The sequence below is a fragment of the Piliocolobus tephrosceles genome, chromosome 7, assembly GCF_002776525.5.
Source record: "Piliocolobus tephrosceles isolate RC106 chromosome 7, ASM277652v3, whole genome shotgun sequence".
NCBI classification, from domain to species: Eukaryota; Metazoa; Chordata; class Mammalia; order Primates; family Cercopithecidae; genus Piliocolobus; species Piliocolobus tephrosceles.
This window is the reverse complement of record NC_045440.1, coordinates 104,860,848-104,883,275: the sequence shown is the minus strand read 5'-3', so window position 1 is coordinate 104,883,275 and position 22,428 is coordinate 104,860,848. Positions and strand designations below refer to the sequence as shown.

The 22,428-nt window shown below is 41.5% G+C and overlaps 1 protein-coding gene across 2 annotated transcripts in view; it reads right to left on the bottom strand.

Moving 5' to 3' along the window:
- The window catches only part of GRHL2 (grainyhead like transcription factor 2), a 180,864-nt gene extending 159,114 nt beyond the window's left edge, over positions 1 to 21,750 (bottom strand). Inside the window, exon 1 of one of the 2 annotated variants that reach the window (XM_023223392.1) lies at positions 21,343 to 21,750. Coding sequence is in view for 1 of the 2 variants with exons in the window: in XM_023223384.2 (XP_023079152.1) it covers positions 21,400 to 21,419 (20 nt within the window). In the remaining variant the exon portion in view is untranslated. The remainder of the gene's footprint in view (positions 1 to 21,342) is intronic. The other variant, XM_023223384.2, reaches the window with a different exon arrangement.
- Between the last annotated feature and the right edge of the window lie 678 nt (positions 21,751 to 22,428).

Sequence of the window (22,428 nt, the reverse complement as noted above, 5' to 3'; positions counted from 1 at the left end):
AAGGAAGGAAGGAAGGAAGGAAGGAAGGAAGGAAGGAAGGAAGGAAGGAAGGAAGGAAGGAAGGAAGGAAGGAGAAGGAAGGAGAAGGGAGGGAGGGAGGAGGGAAGGAAGGGAGGAATGGGGAAAGGAAGGAAAGAAGAAAAAGAAAGGAAAGAAAGGAAAGGAAAGGGAAAAGAAAAAAGGAAAAGAAGGAAGAAGAAGGAGGAAGAGAAGAAAGGGGGAAGGACAGAGAGTAGAGGAGGAAGGAGAGGAGGAGGAGAAAGAAAAGTGAGAATGGAAATGGAACTTAAAGGTTGAGACTTTTTCACTCAAACACAAACAGTCCCATCCTAACATTCTTCTGCCTAAACATCTCTAGAAATAAGTTACTAACTGAAAAAGCTCTTCATTCCACTGGCAGAAAGCTCGAGTTGTTAGGAAACTTTCACTTTGTGACAGCCACTAGCAGGCACCTTGCAGCACTCCCGCTGCAGGGAGAGCAGCTGCCCATGGGCCCAGCTGCCGCCAGGCCTCCCACAAGCTGCTCCCAGCCGGAGGTTGTACTGGCCCAAATTCCATGGCAGATGCAGGACTCCTCTGATGGCACAAAATAAAGCACTCCTAGGGCTTTGAGGAAGCTTTCTTAGACTGCTGGGTCTCCCCAGCCCTTGGATTGGGCTTGCCTCAGAGTCTGGGGGCTCTCCTTGCCTTGCAGAGCTCCCCCCACTCCATTCCGTCACAGGTGCATTCCCTTAGTAAGATCCTCCTATGTTTAACCTCATCATGATGTCTGCTTCTTGGAGCATCTGGACTAACACATACATAAACTGAGACAAAATCTCTTTGCTTTCACCTGTTGGTCCCAGTTCTATCCCCAGGAATCACTGTATAAGTCTAATGTACTGTGGCTCCAGTTTTTCTAGCCAAGTATTCATAAAGGCACTGAACTGTCCTCTGTGTGTGCACATAGGTGTATGAGCGTGTAAATGTATGCGTATGTGTGTAAGAGTGGGGCTGGGGTGAAGAGCATGGCAGGAGAGGTAAAATCTCATGAAGAAAGGGTGAGAAGACAGACCCAGTGAGATAAGGGAAACCTGAAGTTGATGACTTCCTGTAAAACATAAATGCTGAAACTTGGCCCTAGTGTGAAAGCCTCAGTAGATACACAAAGGGAGCATAGAAGACATTGAAAGGTTGGTCAAGGACTTCCATGGGCCCAGCAACCTTCAAGGAATAGATAATTCCAACATTGTTTGAATTGTTGCAGCACATAATAAAGCATGGGACGTTTCCCAGCTCATTATAATCAGCTGGTATTAACACAGATATCAAAATGCACAACGGCGAGGCGCGATGGCTCATGTGTGTAATCCCAGCACTTTGGGAGGCCAAGGCGGGAAGATCACCTGAAGTCAGGAGTTCAAGACCAGCCTGGCCAATATGATGAAAACCCTGTCTTTACTAAAAATACAAAAATTAGTCGGGCATGGTGGCGGGCGCCTGGAATCCCAGCTACCAGGGAGGCTGAGATGGGAGAATCATTTGAACCCAGGAGGTGGAGGTTGCAGTGAGCTGAGATCGAGCCAATGCATTCCAGCCTAGGCGACAAGAGCAAAATTCCATCTCAAAACAAAACAAAAACAAAAACAAACAAACAAAAAAAGCACAACGATAGCATGCACTCACATACACAAAGACACATACACACACCCAGGAAACAGGAGACCAGTGTTAGTTACAATAACAACAATGAGAATGAACATTTACTGAGTATTTACCATGTCTCACAGACTGTTCTAAGGGTTATATACCTCACCTTAATGTTGGGAGGCAAGATCTCTCACTATTATCCCCTTTTTATAGTTGAGAAACTAAGAGAAATTAAGTAATTTACCCCAGGCCACAGCCCCAGTAAGTAGTGGGATTGCGATGAATATAGACATAAAATCCTCAGAAAAATATTGATGAACTGAATCTGTTATTTAAACAACTACTACAACAACAACATGACCCTGTAAAGCTTATCCCAGGAATGCAAAACTACTCAAAAAAGATTAGGAAATTTATTGATTGATATCACGATATTAAGAAAACAAAGGAAAAAAACAATATAAAAATTATTAACAGCTGCAATAAACTGAATGTTTGTACACCCCTAAAATTGATGTTGAAACACTATCCCTAATGTGATGGTATTTAGAGGTGGAGAGGCCAGAAAACTAGCCAGCTAAGAAGAGGGCCTTCACCAGAGCCCCTCCATGCTGGCACCCGGATCTCAGACCTTTAGCCTATGAAACAGTGAGACATCAGTTTCTATTGTTTATAAGCCACCCAGTACTTTGCTATGGCAGTCTGATTGCGCTAAGACAACAGCCAAGAAACCAACAGCACCATTATGCTCAACAGTGAAACACTGAAAGCATCCTCTGCCAATCCCGACCAGTGTAATAAAAGAGAAAGATTTAAGAAATCAAAACACAGCCTGGCCAACATGGTGAAATCCCTTCTCTACTAAAAATACAAAAATTACCCAGGCATCACCTGTAATCCCAGCTACTCGGGTGGCTGAGGCCAGAGAATTGCTTGAATCCAGGAGGCAGAGGTTGCAATGAGCTGAGATCGTGCCACTGCACTCCGGCCTGGACGACAGAGTGAGACAGTGTCTCAACATATAAATAAAATAAAATAAAATATATTTAATAAGCAAAGATACCTCTTAAAATAGTACCAAAAAGATAATATGCTTTTGGATAAACTTTTAAAAATAAATATAATAAAAGTACAAGTTCTAATGAAAAAATGTTTTAATGATACTGAGGAACATTAAAGATGATTTAAATAAGTAGAGCAAAACATATTTGTTTTTATAGGAATGCATAATGTTAATAATATATCAATTCTATACTAAAGTTATTCATAAATTTAACGAATCCCTTCCCTTCTCCTCACTCCCAAATCAGGTTTTCTTAAGAACTACAGAAGCTGATTCCAGTTTGCATTAAAAAAAAAAAAAAAAAAAAAAAGCCAAAGTAACCAGAGTTTGTTTGTTTGTTTGTTTGTTTTTTTATGGAGACGGAGTCTCGCTCAGTTGTCCAGGCTGGAGTGCAGTGGCCAGATCTCAGCTCACTGCAAGCTCCGCCTCCGGGGTTTACGCCATTCTCCTCCCTCAGTCTCCCGAGTAGCTGGGACTACAGGCGCCGCCACCTCGCCCGGCTAGTTTTTTGTATTTTTTAGTAGAGATGGGGTTTCACTGTGTTAGCCAGGATGGTCTGGATCTCCTGACCTCATGATCCGCCCGTCTCAGCCTCCCAAAGTGCTGGGATTACAGGCTTGAGCCACCGCGCCTGGCCAGATTTTTTTTAAAGTAGACTAATTAGATGGCACAACATTTCCAGATACTAGAACATTGTATAAACTTAAATAAATAGTTGCTTCATAGGCATAAATAGATCAGTGTAACACACTGAAGAGTTTAAAAATAGTCCTAAATACACAAAGGAATTTAATCTATAATAAAGGCTGGATTCCAGACAAGTGAGGGAAATATTAAGTATTGCTTAATAAATGGCATTGGTACAATAGTTTGGCCATCTAGAAAAACAATTATGTAAAAACCTCACCTCATTTCTTCATTGAATAAATTCCAGGTGGATCAAAGCTTTTAGTGAAAATGTGAAACCATAAAAGAATAAAATAAATAGAATGATAGAATAAAATTTAGGAGACATTTGTGTGGGAGAAAAGGTTGTCTGTATTTAATTTTAGAGCAGAGAAAGCCTTCCTAAGCAAGGCATAAAACCTAGAAGTCATTAAAAAAAAAAAAAAAAAAAAAAAAAAAAAACAAGATGAGGCTGGGCACGGTGCCTCATGCCTGTAATCCCAGTACTTTGGAAGGCCAAGACAGTGGGCGGATCCCAAGGTAAGGAGTTCGAGACCAGCCTGGCCAACATGGCAAACCCCATCTCCATTAAAAATACAAAAATTAGCCACGTGTGGTGGCACACGCCTGTAATCCCAGCTACTCGGGAGCCTAAGGCATCGCTTGAGGAATCACTTGAACCCAGGAGATGGAGGCTGAAAAAGACTGATAAGATGCACTGCTGGGACGGTAAGCAGCAGTAAGCATATTTGACCATTATTGATTGGATTCTAAATTAAAGTAGCATTTCTGGAGAGCAGTCTATAAAAGGCTTCAATATGCATAGTCTTTGCCCCAAAGGTTCCACTTCTATGAATTTGTCCTTCAGTCACTTGCATATTCATTCTATGAAATATCATGCAACCAAAAAAATGAAGTGACTATATTATTGATATGGAACTATCAAAATCATAAAACAACATGTATAAAATTATTTTTGTAAATAATAAGACAAGTGAAAAAAAATTTTTTTTTTTTGGCAACGGAGTCTTGCTCCGTCACCCAGGCTGGAGTGCAGTGGCACAAACTCCACTCGCTGCAACCTATACCTCCCAGGTTCAAGCAATTCTCTTGCCTCAGCCTCCTGAGTGGCTGGGATTACAGGCACGCACCACCACACCTGGCTAATTTTTTGTATTTTTAGTACAGACAGGGTTTCACCATGTTGGCCAGGCTGGTCTCAAACTCCTGGCCTCAAGTAATCCGCCTGCCTCAGCCTCCCAAAGTACTGGGATTACAGGGCGTGAGCCCAGCCGACAAATGAAAAATTCTAAAACCCTCAAATGCATGTGCATTTATATGTGGTACAATGCCTAGAAAAACATCTGGAAGAATATCCACAAAAATTGTAAAGTTCTATTAAAAGTGGTAAGAAAGAAGTATAAAAGGCAAGTTTATCTTTTTTATCACTAAATTGATGGTTAATTGTGTAATAACTTTTTTTTAGTATTTGTAAATTTTAAGCTAAGAAATTCTACTTATAGAAATTCATTCTAGGAAATGATCTAAAAATCTTTTTGTCTTTGCTCACTGGTCCTTAATTCAGGAATATAAAAATCTTGAAAGATTTTATGACTAAGGATTTTTATAGAATTATGACTTTATAATAGTGAAAACTCTAGCAACAACTTACATGTAATCTAAATGTAAGTCAATGATAATAAATCCACAGTATATAACGCTCTGCTGACATTAAAATATTTACTGAAAAAAGTCATAAAACTCATGGACAAATACTTATAGAGTTAGTTTGCAAAAAGTTAAAAATACAGCTAGGTGCAGCGGCTCATGCCTGTAATCCCACTACTTTGGGCAGCAGAGGTGGGCCAAACACTTGAGCCCAGGAGTTCGAGACCAGCCTGGGCAACATGGCAAAACCCCATCTTTACAAAAACTACGAAATTCAACTGGGCATGGTGTTGTGAGCCTGTAGTTCCAGCTACAGCTACTCAGGAGGTTGAGGTGGGAAGATCATCTGGGCCTGGAAGGCCAAGACTGCAGTGAGCCGAAATCGCACCACTGCACTCCACTCTAGGCAACAGAGTGAGACCCTGTCTCAAAATAAATAAATAAATAAATATATGCAATATAATCAATTACTTGAAGATTACCCTTCATTTACATAAGTACTTTATAGGTTTTATGGAGGAGAACCATTATTTGTTGCTTGCAAGTGATTGACTTCCTAATCAAGCAATTCTTAAATTTACAGCTTCAAGAACATTAAAAAAAAAAAAAAGGTAGGAGAAAATATAGCTTGGATCACATGAAATCCTAGATAATCTAAGAATGTATTTAAAATAATGAGTTTAACCTTCTACTAGAATTAAGTATATTCTTCCCCTTAATCAGTAGCCAAACTAATTAAGCTGAATTTTTCTGTTCATGCCCTCTCTGCAAGATTTGTAAAGGAAAAATATATATATATATTATATATGTATATATATTTTTATATATGTATTTTTTATATGTATACATATTTTATATATATACACACATATATATATATATCTACAAGGTTAACTATAAGAGGAAAATTGAAGAAAATAGCCTCAATAATTCAGACTGGATAATGAGTTCCTGATTAATGCAGCTGGCTCTAATGCCATCAACACTTTTAAGACACATTCTTAATTGCCCTACATGTTTTAATGTTGTATCTCAGTTTAGAAAAGTACCAAATTACTTCCATAAACTGCCATTTTCCACAGATGTTACCTTTAACATTATAAGCAACATGTACGTGACAGATGTTTTAACCCGCAGCTCTAGGAGAGGTTTCTAATATAAAGTTTAGTTGCAGAGCCCTGGGGCCGTATCTTTGAAAAGTGACTTTATTTTAAATAGCCCTACTATTTAGATAAACAACCAAAGTGTTTCCTAACCACTAATAGGCCAAAAAAAAAGAAAAAAAGAAAAAAATACACCCACACACACACATACCAAAAAAAAAAAAAAAAAAAAAAAACAGGGAAGGGATGAAAGCCTGACCAAACCTGAGAAATGAAAAATAGTGGCAGACCTTTGAAATTGAAATAAAGCATAAAACTTGAAGACTCACACTATCTTGCCTCATTCTGGACCTGCCTCCACATTTCCCACAACTTAATTATTGAAGACTGGAAGGTAAATGTGCAATTGCTTTTTTTCCCTAAATTATGTTCTTTCTAATTACAGTCTTAAACCTTGACCTAACAGTCTGTCTCATCTTTGGGGTTTCCGCGTTTAGCTCGGTACTCAGCTTTGTGTCTGGCTACAGGCACTCAATAAATCACATAGTCAAATAGGCTTATGTGGTGGCCACTCATTTGTTGTCGTTTGGATGTATTCATCCTGAACTCACCCTTGACTAGGTTCCTTGAATTTGTGGTCATTGATCAGGGGACTTTAAATGCTGATCTGAGTCACTGCTTTCATTGGCAAAGGAATGAGGGCTGTGAATTAGGGATTGTTCTCAGACCCAGTGACGTACTGAGAGAAGAGATCATGGCTCCACACTCTGCTAACAAACTCTTTTTTACTGACTGTAAATGCTCTACAGCTGAACTCTGTACAAAACCCTAAGCACTTTCAAGATCTCAAAATACTCTCTATATATTTAAAGCAAACAAAGATAAAGCTCTCCTGTGATCAAAAAAAACCACCCGAGTAAATGGAAAGAAATGCAATTCAAAACAAGTTACCATTTTTAATTTACCAAATTGGCAAAGACTAAAGAGAGGATTATAATATGTATTGTTAGAGACGGAATGTGGAATCCTAATCTCAGATACACCATTGGTGGGAGTCGTTAATTAGGAGAAAATTTCTGGATGGCAATTTGGAAATATGAACCAAATGTCTTCAAAAAGTGTGTACCTTTTGATTAGGAATTTCTATTCATTGGAATGTATTTCAAGGAAATAACTAAGAAGTGTGCAAAATTTAGTAATAAGGACAATCATTCAAGACCGGGCATGGTGGCTCCCGCCTGTAATCCAAGCACTTTGGGAGCCCAAGGCAGGGGGATCTCTTGAGACCAGGAGTTTGAGACCAGCCTGGTCAACATGGCAAAACCCCAATATTCCTGCTGAAAAATACAAAAATTAGCTGGGCATGGTGGTGCACATCTGTAATCCCAGCTATTCGAGAGACTAAGGCACAAAAATTGCTTGAACCTGGGGGCCAGAGGTTGCAGTGAGCTGAGACTACACCATTGTACTCCAGCCTGACTGACAGAGTAAGACTCTGTCTCAAAAAACAAAAAAGGATAATCATTCAAGTATTGACCTTAGTAGTAAAAAACAGGGAAAAATCTAAATATACAAAGAAGAAATGGTTACATTACTTTGGATATTTTTACCCAATGTAAAACTATTGGGCCATTAAAAATATTTATTGTTGTGGAAAGCTATCTGTAATAAGTATCAGTTTAAAAAATAAGTTACTAAACAGTACATAAATCACTGTCTTATCTTTTCCTACATAGTGTAATTGTATATACATGCACAGAAAAGGGAGCAAAAATACAGATTTCAAAATGTTAACAGTATTAACATCTCTGAGTGGTAGAAAATTGTTATTTTCTGATACTTTTACATTTAAGTATAAATTAACTACCTCTTATAGAATCTTTTAAATAACACTAAAAAGAGGCTAAAGTGAAAGAAAAAATTTAATGAGTAAAATCCATAAAGATTAATCTCAAGCTTTCCATATGTAAAAGGAACAAAAGTACTTACATATGCATAAGACCAACATATTAGCCATTTAAAAATTTAAACCTCTGAACATTTTTTAAAAGTGAAATTAAAGTAACAAGTTGAAATGATAGCCAGGATTTTAACAAGAGTGTTAATAGTTTTAGGTGCAAAAAGAGCTCTCACAAGTCAATGATAAAAATATGAGTATCTCAATTTATTTTTTAATAACTGAAAAATAAGAACAGGCCTCTGTTAACCCATAGGGTGCAACTGTACAGATGTTGGAAGGTACAACTTTGGGTAGACACCAGAGGGAAGCACAGCTGGATCTCAGCCCCAAAGTCCCCCTCAGCCAAGTTCCCTCTCCTCCAGAACGTAACACAATCATAGGTAGTAGCCAGGGTAAAAGCAAGAGCTTCACTAAAAAAGAAATACAAATTACAAAATAAAAATCTGAGAAAATGTTTAATCCCTTTAACTATCAAATTGCATTTTTTTTTTTTTTTTTTTTTTTTGCCTTGCAAATAAACAAAGTACAATTGTCATTTACTTGTGAGACAATGAGAAAAAGACACCCTTAAACACTGTTGGGAGAACACAAATTGTTAGAATCTTTCTAGGTGTCATTTTCAAATTATGTATCAATGACATAAAAATATTTATGTCTTTTGTTCTTGTACTTCCAGAAGTCTCTTCTACAATAATAACCAGAGATAAAAACCTTTACGTATAAACATGATTTATTATACTGAACATAAATATTAAAAATAGAAGATGATAGAGTTCACCTTTAAATGCCAGGTAGGAGAATACTTAAGGGACTGGTAAAGTACCAATAGTATAGTATTAAGTGGAAAATGCAGAATGGCATGAATGATGTAAAAAACAGAATCATAATTTGCACACTCTTTGTAAAACCACATTGATATACTATGCATGCACATATTAGAAACTGTAAGAAAAGACAAAGTATTAACAGGGTGCTGGAATTATGAGTGACTTTTCTTCTACACACTTTTTTCTATTTTCCAATTGTTCATCATGAGCACATATTATTTTCATAATCAGAAAAAGAAACGTCCCAGGAAATGCTTCTTTAAAAAGTAAACACATATGATACAAAACTGTATCATAAAATAGTTGCAATAAAAGTGAGCCTGGGCAATAGCATTGAAAGCTAGGAGACAGATCATTCTGAAATGCTGCCCAACAGCAATTTATGAAATAATTCATTAAATATACAGTACAATAAAAATCTCTCTATCAAAAAAGCATTTTCAACTTCTTCCATACTCTAGAAATATTTGCTACAATGACAACAGCAAAATCTAGTTAGCCCTGAAAGCTCTACCATGAAGTTGCAATGTTGGCAACTTCAGTGACTCTGGGAGGCCAGTTTCCCCAGCAAGTTCCCATCAGGTACTTTTTGTTCCCTGCTGTGGATGCTTCTTGGATAGGTTGATAAGCAAATAAGTTCATGTTGGCGACAACACTTCCATTCAAGACGCCTGCAGTAAATCCTATGATGCAATCTCCTGCAGTTTAACTAACAGACCCAAGCTGGTCTGGCATGATCTATGCACCAGCTTGCAGAAGCAGTCAGATGAGTCACTGTGTGGCCCTCCGGGGAGGAGCAAGTCTATACTCTAAAAAATAAATAAATTTTTATTCTAGAAAATAAAGTAAAATAAAAAAGCCTCGACCTTGCCTAGAATTACCTTTTGTTTTTAAAGGAAGTCATATTCCAGGCTCTCCCTGTCCCTCCAAAAGAGCTCAAAACTGGGCCCAACATCAAGTCTCTCCCATGAACATTCAGGCGGGGTCTGAGGCGATGTGGCCCGCAGGTTTGTCTCGGGAGAGTTTGCTTCAAGTGAAACTACGTAGGCACATGCAGCCCACTGAGTGGAACAAACTGAGTTTCTTTCATTCTTAGTCATTCCTCAGCCTCAAATTATACACATGTTGGAAACTCCTACACCTACTTGTGCTATTTTGAAAAATAATTGGATTTAATAATTGAAAACCCATATGCAAATCTAAAAGGACAAGGTTGTGGAGACACAGATAAGGAATCTACAGGTCACTGAGGAATAGCGCAGAACCAACAGGCAGCATGCCAGCGTGAAGGGCAGCGTGGCATTCCTGGGACACAGAGGAGAGGCCAGGGACTTCTGCAGGGGGTCGGGTCAATTCTACCTGCAACAAGCAAGTAGCAAGCAGGCTTTTCCGTTTTATTTAGAGATGTGGGAATCATTTTTAAGTGTCTCCACTTGATAACTATTTTTATACATAACCTTTAACTTTTTTAAATAAATACATCATAAATACATAAATGCATAAATAAAATTTATCCTTAATTACAAAAGCAGTGCAAGCTCACATCAGCATAGAATGAAAACACAGAGAAACAATAACAGACAAAAAAGTACCTTTATTTTATCCTTAAGAGAGCAAACCACTGTTAACTTTTTGTGTTTTTTTCTGAATTCTTTATTCTTCATCTTTTTATGCCTATAAACATTCTGATATAATAGATCATGAACATTTATTTTATCATTAAGGATTTTTTCATTAATGTGATTTATAATGCTTGCATATTATCCCAGCATCTCACTAAACCATTTACTAAACCAACTCTTTATAGCCAGGCTTTTAGGGTTATTCTGATTTTTTTGCTTTTAAAAATCATGTGGCACTTGATGTCTTTGGTTAAGTCTTTAAGACAAATTCCTGAAACTGGAATTTAGTTGTCAATGGGTAGACCCATTTCAACCGGTTTTGCAAAACTGCCTTCCAGAAAGTTTGTGATAATTTATAATTCTCCAAAAATATATTTTACCTGAACCCAGTTTTGTTCATTTTAGCCACTTTGACAGGGAAACTTAGAATATCTCTGTTAGATAATCTGTATTTTTCTTATTACTAATACAGCTTACAGCTAATATTATTTTCTGTCTTTATTAGCCACTTATACAGCTTTTACTAATTGTCTACTCATGCTCTTTGACCACTTTTCTATTGAGGTAGTTGTCCTTTTTTAAATTATTTTCCAAAATATGTAAGATATACATATTCTTAAAAGTATACCCCAGGACTCCAGAGCAACTTAAAACTCCTACTCTGCAGAGGAAACATAAATGTCCTGAGACCTAATCAAAATTCCCTCCAACATGAGAGCCTTTCAGGGGCAACTGACTTCAGAGACTTTTAAATTCTATAACACAGTAGGATACCAGAGGAGATTTTATTCCTGTCCTAAATGAATGATCATTGTGCGCCCTGAAGTGAAATAATACATTACCTTATCCTTGAAGTGAAACTGCAGCTGCTATTCTTATCCTTATATTATTTGAAATCTCTTCTGAACATTTACTAAATTACTTGCTTGGCAACATTTTTTGACAGTGGGTGTCTGTGAATTACATTTTATTGAAAGGAGTAATAAGGAAAGGGAGAAGGCGGAGAAAGAAAAACGGAAGGGGAAGGAGAAGAGGAGGAGAAGGGGAAGAAAGAGGATGAGGAAGAGGAGAAGGAGGAAGAGGAGAAAGAATAGGAGAAGGAAGAGGAGAAGGAGGAGGAAGAGGTCATCCCTTTCACGTATTTAAGGTTTTCAGCTTACTAAAGTTTAGTCAATGTTCCATTCATTCTGATATTGCCTCACTCTCGCTTCATGAGCCTGGGAGAATGAACCACTTCCTGGGCTGTCTCTGGAAAGAAGTTCTCAGTGTCCCTGCCCGCCCATTTTGTCTGATTTTCTTGTACCACTTTTCTACCAGCCCAGTAAGGCTGTACAGGAGTCCTCTAGTTAAACCATTGATTTCACTGCCTCGCTGCACTTCTGAATTCCATGTGATCCTCTGAATTCCTCCTGCCTTCCAAAAGTCTGTTTGTCATCTGAATCAGACCACCACTGATTTTGGTAAAGGAGGTGAGGGGGCTTGGGAGCAGAAGCAAGTCCCACTGTGCCTGTAACCTCCTGTCTTGCTAATGTTCATGGCCCCCGCTGTGAGCCACCACCAGCCCAGACCCCTCTGGAGGGAGAAAATGAGACACAGAATATTGGAGCAGATAATTATTCTCAGAGATCATTTAGTTCAACTCCATTTTACAGATGAAAAATAATGAAAGAAAAATCCTCTGATCTTATGTTAATTATCTTATTGGCAATGCAGGAAAGAGGCAAAATCTACCTTTGTTCCTTGTTTCTTTGAAAAGTTAGATCCAAGAAGTACAGAAGGCAGTTATTTTATGGGGCTCACTGAACTGAGAACCAAAAACAATGATTTGGGGTGAGTGTGGGAAGAAAAGTCCATTTTAACTCCCAGTAATGATATCAGAATTTTAACCAGGTATTTCACAGACTCATGTTCATGGTTTAAGAAGTAAACATGCAGTGCTTATCCTGCTCCCAATCTTCCAAAAAAAAAAAAAAAAAAAGCATGTTTTTTCAAACTAATCAAAACTCCAAATTTTCAATTTTTACTTAGAATCCCAAAATGAAATACAGAAGAAAAAATGTAAGATGCTTTTCTCCTCAAACCAGGCTTTTAGATCAAAATCCTATACCTGCTCCCTCACATGCCCTAAGATGCATTTGGATGATCCCTAAGGCTCTTTCTAGCTCTAGGATTCTACATTGCAAATTAAAACCAAAATCAATTATCTAGGAGGCCAAACAGCCACATGCTGTGGCACCCTAGGCCCCGGCAGCAGCCCCTGCCAGCCACTCATACGCCACTGAGAAAACACTGGCAACTTAACAGTAGTTAAGCAGTTTCTTCTCGCTCTCTCTCATCCTTTCCTTTCTCCATACCTCTCTCCTTCACTTCAACCTTTCCTTGTCTTCTAAAACCCTGACCTAAATTCATGGGCCTTAAAAAAGAAGCGACTCTGGCTCTCAGGGTTAGTTATATTTGTATATTCAGAGTTCAGATGAAAGGCTGGCGCCAAAATAAAGAGAAGCCACAAGCAATTCTTGCTTTCCGTTTCTGTTCCGGAGGGTATCTGCATTCACACTTGTAAAGGAAGCATTTCCTTGGGAGTGAAAGTGAAGTGCTCCCCACAAAGTTCATTGCCATGTTCATTACAAAGTAAAATAAGGCACTTCATCTACCACAGGCATTGATTGCTTTCCACTGAATGCCCATTCAAATGCATGAACAACCTTCAGAACCCTGACTTATTTTCAAAATATACATTGAAATCCCGTGAAATGCACCAGCTTTTCTAGCACTTCCTATAAGAATTCTTAAAATGTGTTATTTGATTAGTATTGTATGTGGCAAATCAAAAGGTGCTCTTTTTACAAATAATATTACTACTGCTCACCAAAACTCATGAAGCTGAATCATTTCTCTTTTCCCAGTATAACCAGGGATGGGAGGCAGAGATCCCCAAAGAAATGCTTTCTTACTTCTATCCCACTTAACCCATTATAATCCAGTACTTTTTTTTTTTTTACCATTTACCATTAAGAAACTTACAACATAAAACACACTTTCAGTCGGGCACGGTGGCTCACGCCTATAATCCTAACACTTTGGGAGGCCAAGACGAATGGATCACCTGAGGTCAGGAGTTCGAGACAAGACTGGCCAAAATGGCAAAACTCTGTCTCTACTGAAAAAACAAAAAAAGTAGCCAGGCATAGTGGCACACGCCTATAGTCCCAGTTACTCAGGAGGCTGAGGTAGGAGAATTGCTTGAACCCAGGAGGTGGAGGTTGCAGTGAGCCAAGATCATGCCATCGTACTCCAGCCTGGGCGACAAGAGCAAAACTCCATCTCAAAAAAAAAAAAAAAAAAAAAAAATTCACTTTCGTTATTACCTATTATAATCCAGTACCTTTTACCATTTACCATTATAAGAAACTTACAACATAAAATGTACTCTCCTGGTAATGGAAAAATAAACAAAACTGATCTGAAGAGCCTGGATTCATCCAAAGGAAGAAAATATGCAGGCAGATAGATGGTAGGATGAATCTGAAATTTGGAGGCCTAAATTTGAAGACCAGTGAAGCTGTCTGAGGGACTCCCAGGTACATGTTGTTACTAAGCAACCCACCAGTCCTCCCGGGCCAAAGCAAAAATTCCTATCCAGCCTGTTGCTGCTTATTAAGGAATTTTCCCTGGAGAAGTCTGCCAAACCAATCACTGCCCTCTTTCAGGTTAGGCCTAGTTTTTGTTCTTTGTTTTTTTGTTTTTTGTTTGTTTGGTTGGTTGGTTTTTTTTTTTTTTTTTTTGAGACAGAGTTGTTTGTTTGTTTGGTTGGGTTTTTTTTGAGCCTCTGTTGCCCAGGCTGGAGTGCAATGGCGTGATCTTGGTTCACTGCAACCTCCACCTCCTGGGTTCAAGCGATTCTCCTGCCTCAGCCTCCCAAGTAGCTGGGACTACAGGCGTGTGCCACCATGCCTGGATAATTTTCATGTTATTGCTAAAGACAGGGTTTCACCATATTGGCCAGGCTGGTATCGAACTCCTGACCTCGTGATCTGCCTGTCTCAGCCTCCCAAACTGCTGGGATTACAGGCTTGAGCCACCTCGCCTGGCCAGGCCTAGTTTTTATAATTGAACAAGAGTCATTGAAAACCTCTTGAAAAGGAAAAGAGTATCAGTACCCTAGTGAATGCCAGGGATCATGAGTGAGAACTCTAATTAACTTAGGGTAAGGCTTTTCTTATACTAAAAATAACTTCAAATTTTTCCAAGGTTAAACCTAGTTGACATGATCTTACCTCTTGGCCCAGGTAACAAGGATGGGCTGCTGATGCTGTAAATACTGAAAGAATGCAGCAAAGTTCACTAACTATAGTAGCACCTAAAATCAGACTCACATTTATCTCTATGTGCAGAAGCTGTGCAGCTGTCAGTTCTCACCAAGTAATACGGGAGGAAAAAAGAAACAGGAAAGTGACATTAGGGAGACAAACCAAGGAAGGAAAGAAGGGAAGGAGGAGGGAACAAGAAGAAAATGTTGGTTTAAATGAGGGAGGAAGTAAGGAAGGGGGACAATACTATGTAACCATTGTTAATTTTTTAACCAGAAATGTATGGCTATAGTCAGACCAAAGTCATAAAGAGGAACTGAGGCAGTTGCCTGAATTATCTAAGACTTTTTAAAAAGTAAATTTAACAACCTAACATCCAAAAAGTCTTATTTGGATTTGCTATACATTTCAAACAAACACTTCTTGAGGTGATTGGGTACTGTTAATGTTGTTTAAATCCTTCTATGTATGTTTGATTTATCCAACTACTTTTCTAAATTCTCCTTTTACTTTCCTGAGCCTAGCAGAAATTGCTAGACATAGCTTTTCATTGATCGCTCTAATACTTACTCCTAGTCTCCCTTAAGTCAGGTGGCACTGGGACCATTTGAATGGCCTGGACTCTGCAGTCAGTTTAAAACAGACCCTCACTGTAGGCCAACAGAAGATCTAGTACCATCTTATCAGAGTAATACTTTAAGCTACCATGAGCCTTAGAAATGCAATCATCATCCTATCAAATCATTTCACCAGGGACCAATATCAAACTAGAGCTCTTTACCTTTGACTTTGTGCTACAAAATAGAATCTGAATTCAGTGAAACAACAGTCCTCAAAAAAGTGAATACCAAGCATGGTGGCTCATGCCTGTAATCCCAGCACTTTGGGAGGCTAAGGTGGGTGGATCACTTGAGGTCAGGAGTTTGAGACCAGCCTGGACAACATGATGAAACCCCATCTCTACTAAAAATACAAAAAATTAGCCAAGCGTGGTGGCACACACCTGTAATTCCAGCTTCTGGGGAGGCTGAGGAAGGAGAATCTCTTGAACCTAGAAGGTGGAGGTTGCAGTGAGCCAAGATTGTGCCACTGCACTCCAGCCTGGGCAACACAGCAAGACTCTGTCTCAAATAAATAAATAAATAAATAAATATATACATATATATTGAACATCAGCTCACACATGAGTGGGATTCAGCCAGAAACCCAAGCTAGACCTTTGGCAAGCCTAGCAGAGGCCCATGTGGGTGACATCACTTCAAATCAGTTCTTTTGTAGCTCTGGAAACATATTCCCCTTCAAAAAAGACCCCTTTCTTCCAGAAGCAGCAGTTCAACAAAGCAATGAAAGTAAACATCTAGAGCAAGCCTAAGAAGTTTTATATCCATGTTAAAATCATATCTGAAGCTGCTCATCCAAGGTAGCATAAAGTAAACTAAAAGTCCACAGGTTTCTTTCATTTACACACAGGATATGCACCTGAAAAGTTGCATATAAATTGCATCTATTATGTAAACTAGCATTAAGTTTCATTTGAAGCAGTGTTGTCCTATTTAAGGCAATTATAATGCCTGGAACATTGTTTAGATGCAGATTCCCTGTGCTTTCTCCTGGAGAATCTAATTCAACACTGCTGGGTTGGGACCCAGGGTGCCTCAGATGCCATATTATATGTTTTAAACTCAGGTGAGTTTTAGATGCAATGATTTTAGAAATTCCTGTGGAGATTCCTATTTTTAAGCATGTGCATCATCTTCAACTTGTTTTTCAGTCAGGTTAACTTTGCCTGTATGTCAGCTTACTTCATTGAAGATGGGAAACTCACTAAAGCACATGCTATGCAGTGTTCCTCCAGACACAGTGGACAAGTTCATGTTTTCTGATGGATAGTTTACAGAAACTGAACAAGAGCAAGAGGAAGGCAGCAAGGGCAAATTTTACCTTGCACAAGCCTAATGTTAAGGAGTGGAGATGGTAGCTGAAGGTAGGCTACGCTACAAGTTTTAGGGAGGTGGGCGTGTCTGAGCAAACACTATCTGTACTTTGTCCCCTTTAGTTTGAATCCCCAGGGATCCTCCAGAGTGTGTGCATTTATTCATCTCTGAATTAAGGAGTGTACAAGATTTAATCCGTTGTAGGGAACAGAACTGTGGACCCCTCACCATTAAACTGGTGATACTCAGGGAAAGAAACAAGACTGATGAGTGTTAGCTGGTTCATCATTTACTCATTGGGTATTACTATCTCTTGATTACCAAGACCACTTACAAGAACAATTTTGACCATTTTGAGTATGCAACTGTCCAGATTAATACATAGAGAACTGATCTGTTAATTTATTTGATAGTGCCATTATCTCTGACTCTGATTCACCCACACAGAGCTCCTTTCTGGTCCTAGATCATGCTAACCACACTGTCACCCCAGTGCCCTTGCCAATTGCTCTTCCACCTGCCTGTAACAGTCTTACCCCAGGTATCTCAGGGCTTGATGCCTCACTTCACTCAGGCCTCCACTCAAAGCTCACCTCATTGGAGAAGCTGACCATGATCACCCTATACAAAAGACCTCCCCCATTATTCTCAGTCCTTCCAGCCAGTTTTGTTTTCCTTCATAGCACTTATCATCTAATTAATGTTTACTTTTTTGTTGATTTACTGTCAACAAGTCTGCCCCTTCCAGCCCCCCCCCCCCCCCCCCCCCCCCCCGACACCGCCCCGCCCCACACATAGACACACACACACACACACACACACACAAAGTACCATGCAGGCAGGGACTAGGTTCTATTCAGCAGTGAATCTCAATGCCAAGTATATAGTGGCATTCAAGGCATACTCATTCAAACAGTGAAAGGGTATATGTATTGGTTTGAAAAAGATATGATAAATTCTTGACGTTTCTGACCTTAAAAGATATTTTGCATAGCCAAATGTAAATAAGCATATGCATTTATAAAACTAAAGACTAGAGAGTTTAATTAAAATGTAGAGTCACCCCATTACTTGAAAGGTTATCCACATGAGATACCTATAACTTCAGCCATTTTCTGAATAATAGCAGGACTCCTTAACAAAAAACACACAAAATGACTAAACTTATCATAGGCAAAAACGCGATGAGTAGGGAGAGGCAGTATTTATCATGACCTGTATTGTTTTTATTTTTGTTTTTTGAGATGGAGTCTTGCACTGTCACCCAGACTGGAGTGCAGCGTCACAATCTCAGCTTACTGCAACTTCCGCCTCCCAGGTTCAAGGGATTCTCCTGCCTCAGCTTCCCAAGTAGCTGAGATTACAGGTGCCCACCACTACACCGGGTTAATTTTTTGTATTTTTAGTAGAGACAGGGTTTCACTATGTTGATCAGGCTGGTCTTGAACTCCTGACCTCGTGATCCACGGCCTCGGCCTGCCAAAGTGCTGGGATTACAGGCGTGAGCCACAGCGCCCAGCCCCTGTACTGTATTTTTAAAAACTTTTTTGTAACTATTGTATTTTTTGTAACTATTAGGTATTGTGTTTATTAAAAGTATGTCTGTCCAGGTGTTGCTTTCCACTACAGTTTAAGCCCCCTGAGAACAGGGCTCATCTTATCCATTCGCATGCCTCTATTATGCCTATCTGAATGTGTTACGAATAGTAGGTAACCAGAAAATACACTTACCTAATGAAAAACACCTGTGAGTATCAAATCACATAGTACCTATATGTTCTCTGAATATATTTTATACATTTTGGCAGTAAAATAATAAGAGTTTCTTAATTTAGCATTGTTTCGCTTGTACACATGCTTGCTGACAAAGATCTTAAATCTTCATAAAATTTAGATGGAGGAGTAGAGAATTTTAAAATATGTACAAAGACAAAATGTCCTAAAAATACTTTGTTTTAATTGTCGATAGCATCAACACTGCAGAACATCAAAAGCAGAACGTTTCAATCTGAAACGTCCACACCATAAAAAAGATCATGCTACTTCAGTCCAGACTTGTTAACCAGAAATATCATCCTGTGCAATCCCAAAGATTGCCTAAATCTCAATGGGATTATGAAAGAATATCCAGTGTGTGTTCGTTCATGTTATTTCCAGAAACTACAGACAGGCCTGGTAAGGCGGATTTTCAACGAGGCTCACGAAGCCTCTCACTTGCTCAGGAAGGAAGCCCCATGGTGTGCTCAGGGGCCCGTTTCCTTACAGTCCCCACCGCATCTCACACACATAGTTGCATAAGCTTCAGACCCACCCCTGCCAGGGCTCCCTTAGAATATTAATATTAAGAAAACTGGGCTAGAATTCGCAGAAATGATCCAGAAGTCATGTATTGACCTAAAGCATTTTCAACAGCCCCATGAGAGAGAAACAAACCAGGTCGAATTGTCTCTTTGCACCATTGTAACCATTACTTTTCCCAGGATACAAAATTTCGTGTTGGAAACCACAACTAGATAAAAGCAACGTTCATTAAATGTAAGCAGACGTAATCCCAGATACTTATCACCCATAAAAACTAGGTGATGTGTGTGGTGAAACCAGATTGCGGGCGCTCAGTACTTATTTCTGGTGGTAAACACATTGTTCTTATTGCTGCTAAGTATAACTGGTGAAAATACTGACTGACCCGTTTTCATTCAGAATTCGAGTCCTGTTGTATCGCAAAACTAAGCAAACTAAACGTTAATTGCGCAATTAATTAAACTAGATTTGCAATCATCTTTGACGCACGCAAGGATCAAAACAAACCCCAAAAACTTGCTGTCGCCTCGGGATTTGGCTACTGAAAATTTCAAACTCGAGTCGTGTTTCCTTAAAGACTAGAAAGATTTGGGGAAGAGCTGGGGGTGTTCTCAGACGACCACACACTCTCCTCTTCCTACCCGGCCTCAGACCCTCTCCCGCGTTGGTAACGCCAGTTCTTCCCCTCCGGTACGCTGTACTCGGTTAATTCCTCATCGGTGGCTAACGGGGTACAACTATCTGGCAGTTTTTTGCCTTTTAAGTATGACAGCGCATTTTCTTAGGTTCGCCTAACCTACCAAGCGGCTTTATGTTGAAGCTAGTCCTTCCCCTCCACCCCTGAACAGGTCCGCTGGGCCTTCCCACTCCTCCCTCGTGGTCCCTCAACTTGGGACGGGTCCCCACCACTTCTCCATGACAGGCCCAGCGGCCCACGGCCTTGGGGCACCGGCCCTCTCCGGCGACACGCCTTCAGGAAGGTCCCCTCGGGGTGGCCGCAACGCCACGGCAAAGTTACTGGGGAAAGCAAAAGGGCGGCCCCGTGCACTTCCAATAGGACGCAGCCAGTTCCCAGGCCCGGACGCGCCCGAGAGGAGGGGGAAGGGAGTGTCCCCGCCGAATCCCGAGAAAGGCCGCGGGACCCACCTCCGGCTCCCTCCCGCGCCCGCCCTGGCCCCACCTCCCCAGGTTCGCACAAAGCCTTCCGAGGGTGGGGGCCGGCCCGCGGGGAGGCCGTCAGGACGCGGCCGGACCGGGCCCGGTGACCCGCGGGCGACTCCGGCCGCGCAGACTGTGGCTCGCCGGCGCGTCTGGAATGCCTGTCCGGGACGCGAAGGACGCGAGCCCAGCGTTCCCGCCTCCCCGAGCCCCTGCCTTGACGGCGAGAGCACCCCGAGAAGGCTCGGCGCGCCCCACGCAGTCCCGCCTGCGGCGTCCGAGTTGGCGGCCAACTGCGTGGAGGGCCGCGAGCTCCAGGGGCGTAGAGACGCCGTCGGGGCGCGGGTGAATCGCTCAGCAGCAGGCGCCCCTTGGCGCCCCGCCAAAGCCCTAACTCGAGGCCTCACATGAGTTCCCCCAGTTTGCGAACCGTCCTTTCCCCCGGGCACCTGAGGAAGGTGGCCAAACAATGAGGGGCGGACCCGGGGGAGGGAGGCGGGGGAGGGGAGGAGGGAGGCGGGATGTCGAGGGAGTGGGGGACGGCGCCGGCCGCCCCCGCGCCCCCCGGCCTCCCAGCGCCTGGCCTCCCTTCGGGGCCACAGGCGGGCGCGCACTCACGCCCACCCTCCTGCCCGGTGCGAGAAGATGGCCGTTTCTGCCTCAGTATAAAAGCTCTTTGTTGCGGTCACACAAAAGCGGCCAAGCCCCACTTTTCCAGTAGGCCCTTTGGACAAATGGAAGGAACTCAGCTGAACTTCCAAATGGCCCTAAACGCCAGATCGGTGGGAGCAGCTAAAGCAGAGGGGGAAGAGCAGGCCTCCCGCGCCCATCTACCAAAACCTCTGGCAATATCCAAGTATTCATCCGGGAGCGGGAGCTGAGACCATTCCTAAGGGAGGAAGGAAAAGGAAAACCCACTTTTACTATCAAGGCCCAAAGGGGATATTAAACATTCACATTGTTGTAGGGTTTCTCCTCTTAATCAGGGTAGAAACATAATGCGGAAAAGTCTGGATCCACCAAAAAGAAAAAGAAAAAAGAAAGAAAAATACCAACAATAGCAACTTAAAAAAAAAAAACAAAAACAAAAACATAACAAACCAGTTGCCATCAGCCCAAAGTGGTAGTAGCAGCAGCCGGCGCGTGTGATCCACTTACTTGTCCGACTCTTGTGACATGTTTGATCCAATGAACTTGCTCCCCTTTTCCTGGAGCCTCAGCCTCTGGTGAAACTGGACTTTCAAGTCTGTGCAGGTGAAGGTGTGTGAGAGCGCCCGAGATGGCAGAACAAGAGCTACAGGTAATTCTGCTTTTCCGTCCCCCCTCACCACTCTCGCTCGCTAGCCCGCTCGCGCCCTCACCTAGCCGGAAAGGTGGGATAAGGGGGGGCCCCTCACATGGGGCCCGAGCTCGGAGGCGGCCGGGCGGCGCGGAGTCCTCCTGGATCGTGGCAATGGGCAGACACAGAGCAGAAAGTGGCGGACTTGGGAGGCCACAGGTAACTTTCTCGCAAGGAGCTGAATTCTTTCACTAAAGGGTACAAGCCCGAGGGACGAGCTGCGCGATGATTGGCTGGGGAGCTCCCTCAGGTGAGCTGCCATTGGCAGAGGCGCACTCAGGTAAGGCCCTTCTCCAAGTGAAGGTAACTCACTCCGAAGTTTACCTGAGTGGAGCGGCGGCATGCTTGCAGCTCGGCGGCAGCCTGTGAGAGCTGAGGGTCAGTTCTTCGAGTAGACCTCAAGCTGCGTTTTCCTCCTTCTCCAAGGCAGGGATGGGAAGGTCGGGGTACTGGTTGAAGCGAAGAAAGGGGTTGGGGGAATGCAACACCTGCAAACACTAGGAATTATGGGTCGAGCGGAAGAACTAATGAGAGCCTAGCTCAGGTATCCCAAGTCAACCAGAATCAAATGCGCAGTACGCCACAAGGCATTTAATGCCCACAGTAACAGGGCTGTTTGACAGTGGCAGAAGAGGACGGGACTAAAGTTACTTTGTGCTGAGAGGGGGAAAGAAGCACAAAGTTTGGTCTGTTGCGTAATTGAATTTTTAACATTCTTATCCACAACAAACACTTTTCGTGTCCTGCTGTGTAAAAGACATCAGATATATTACAGATTTTCAAGCAGGTGAGCATCCTTTTACGAGCTGGGCAGGTGGGGAGTGGCGTGGTTTTGATGGAGTGCGGAG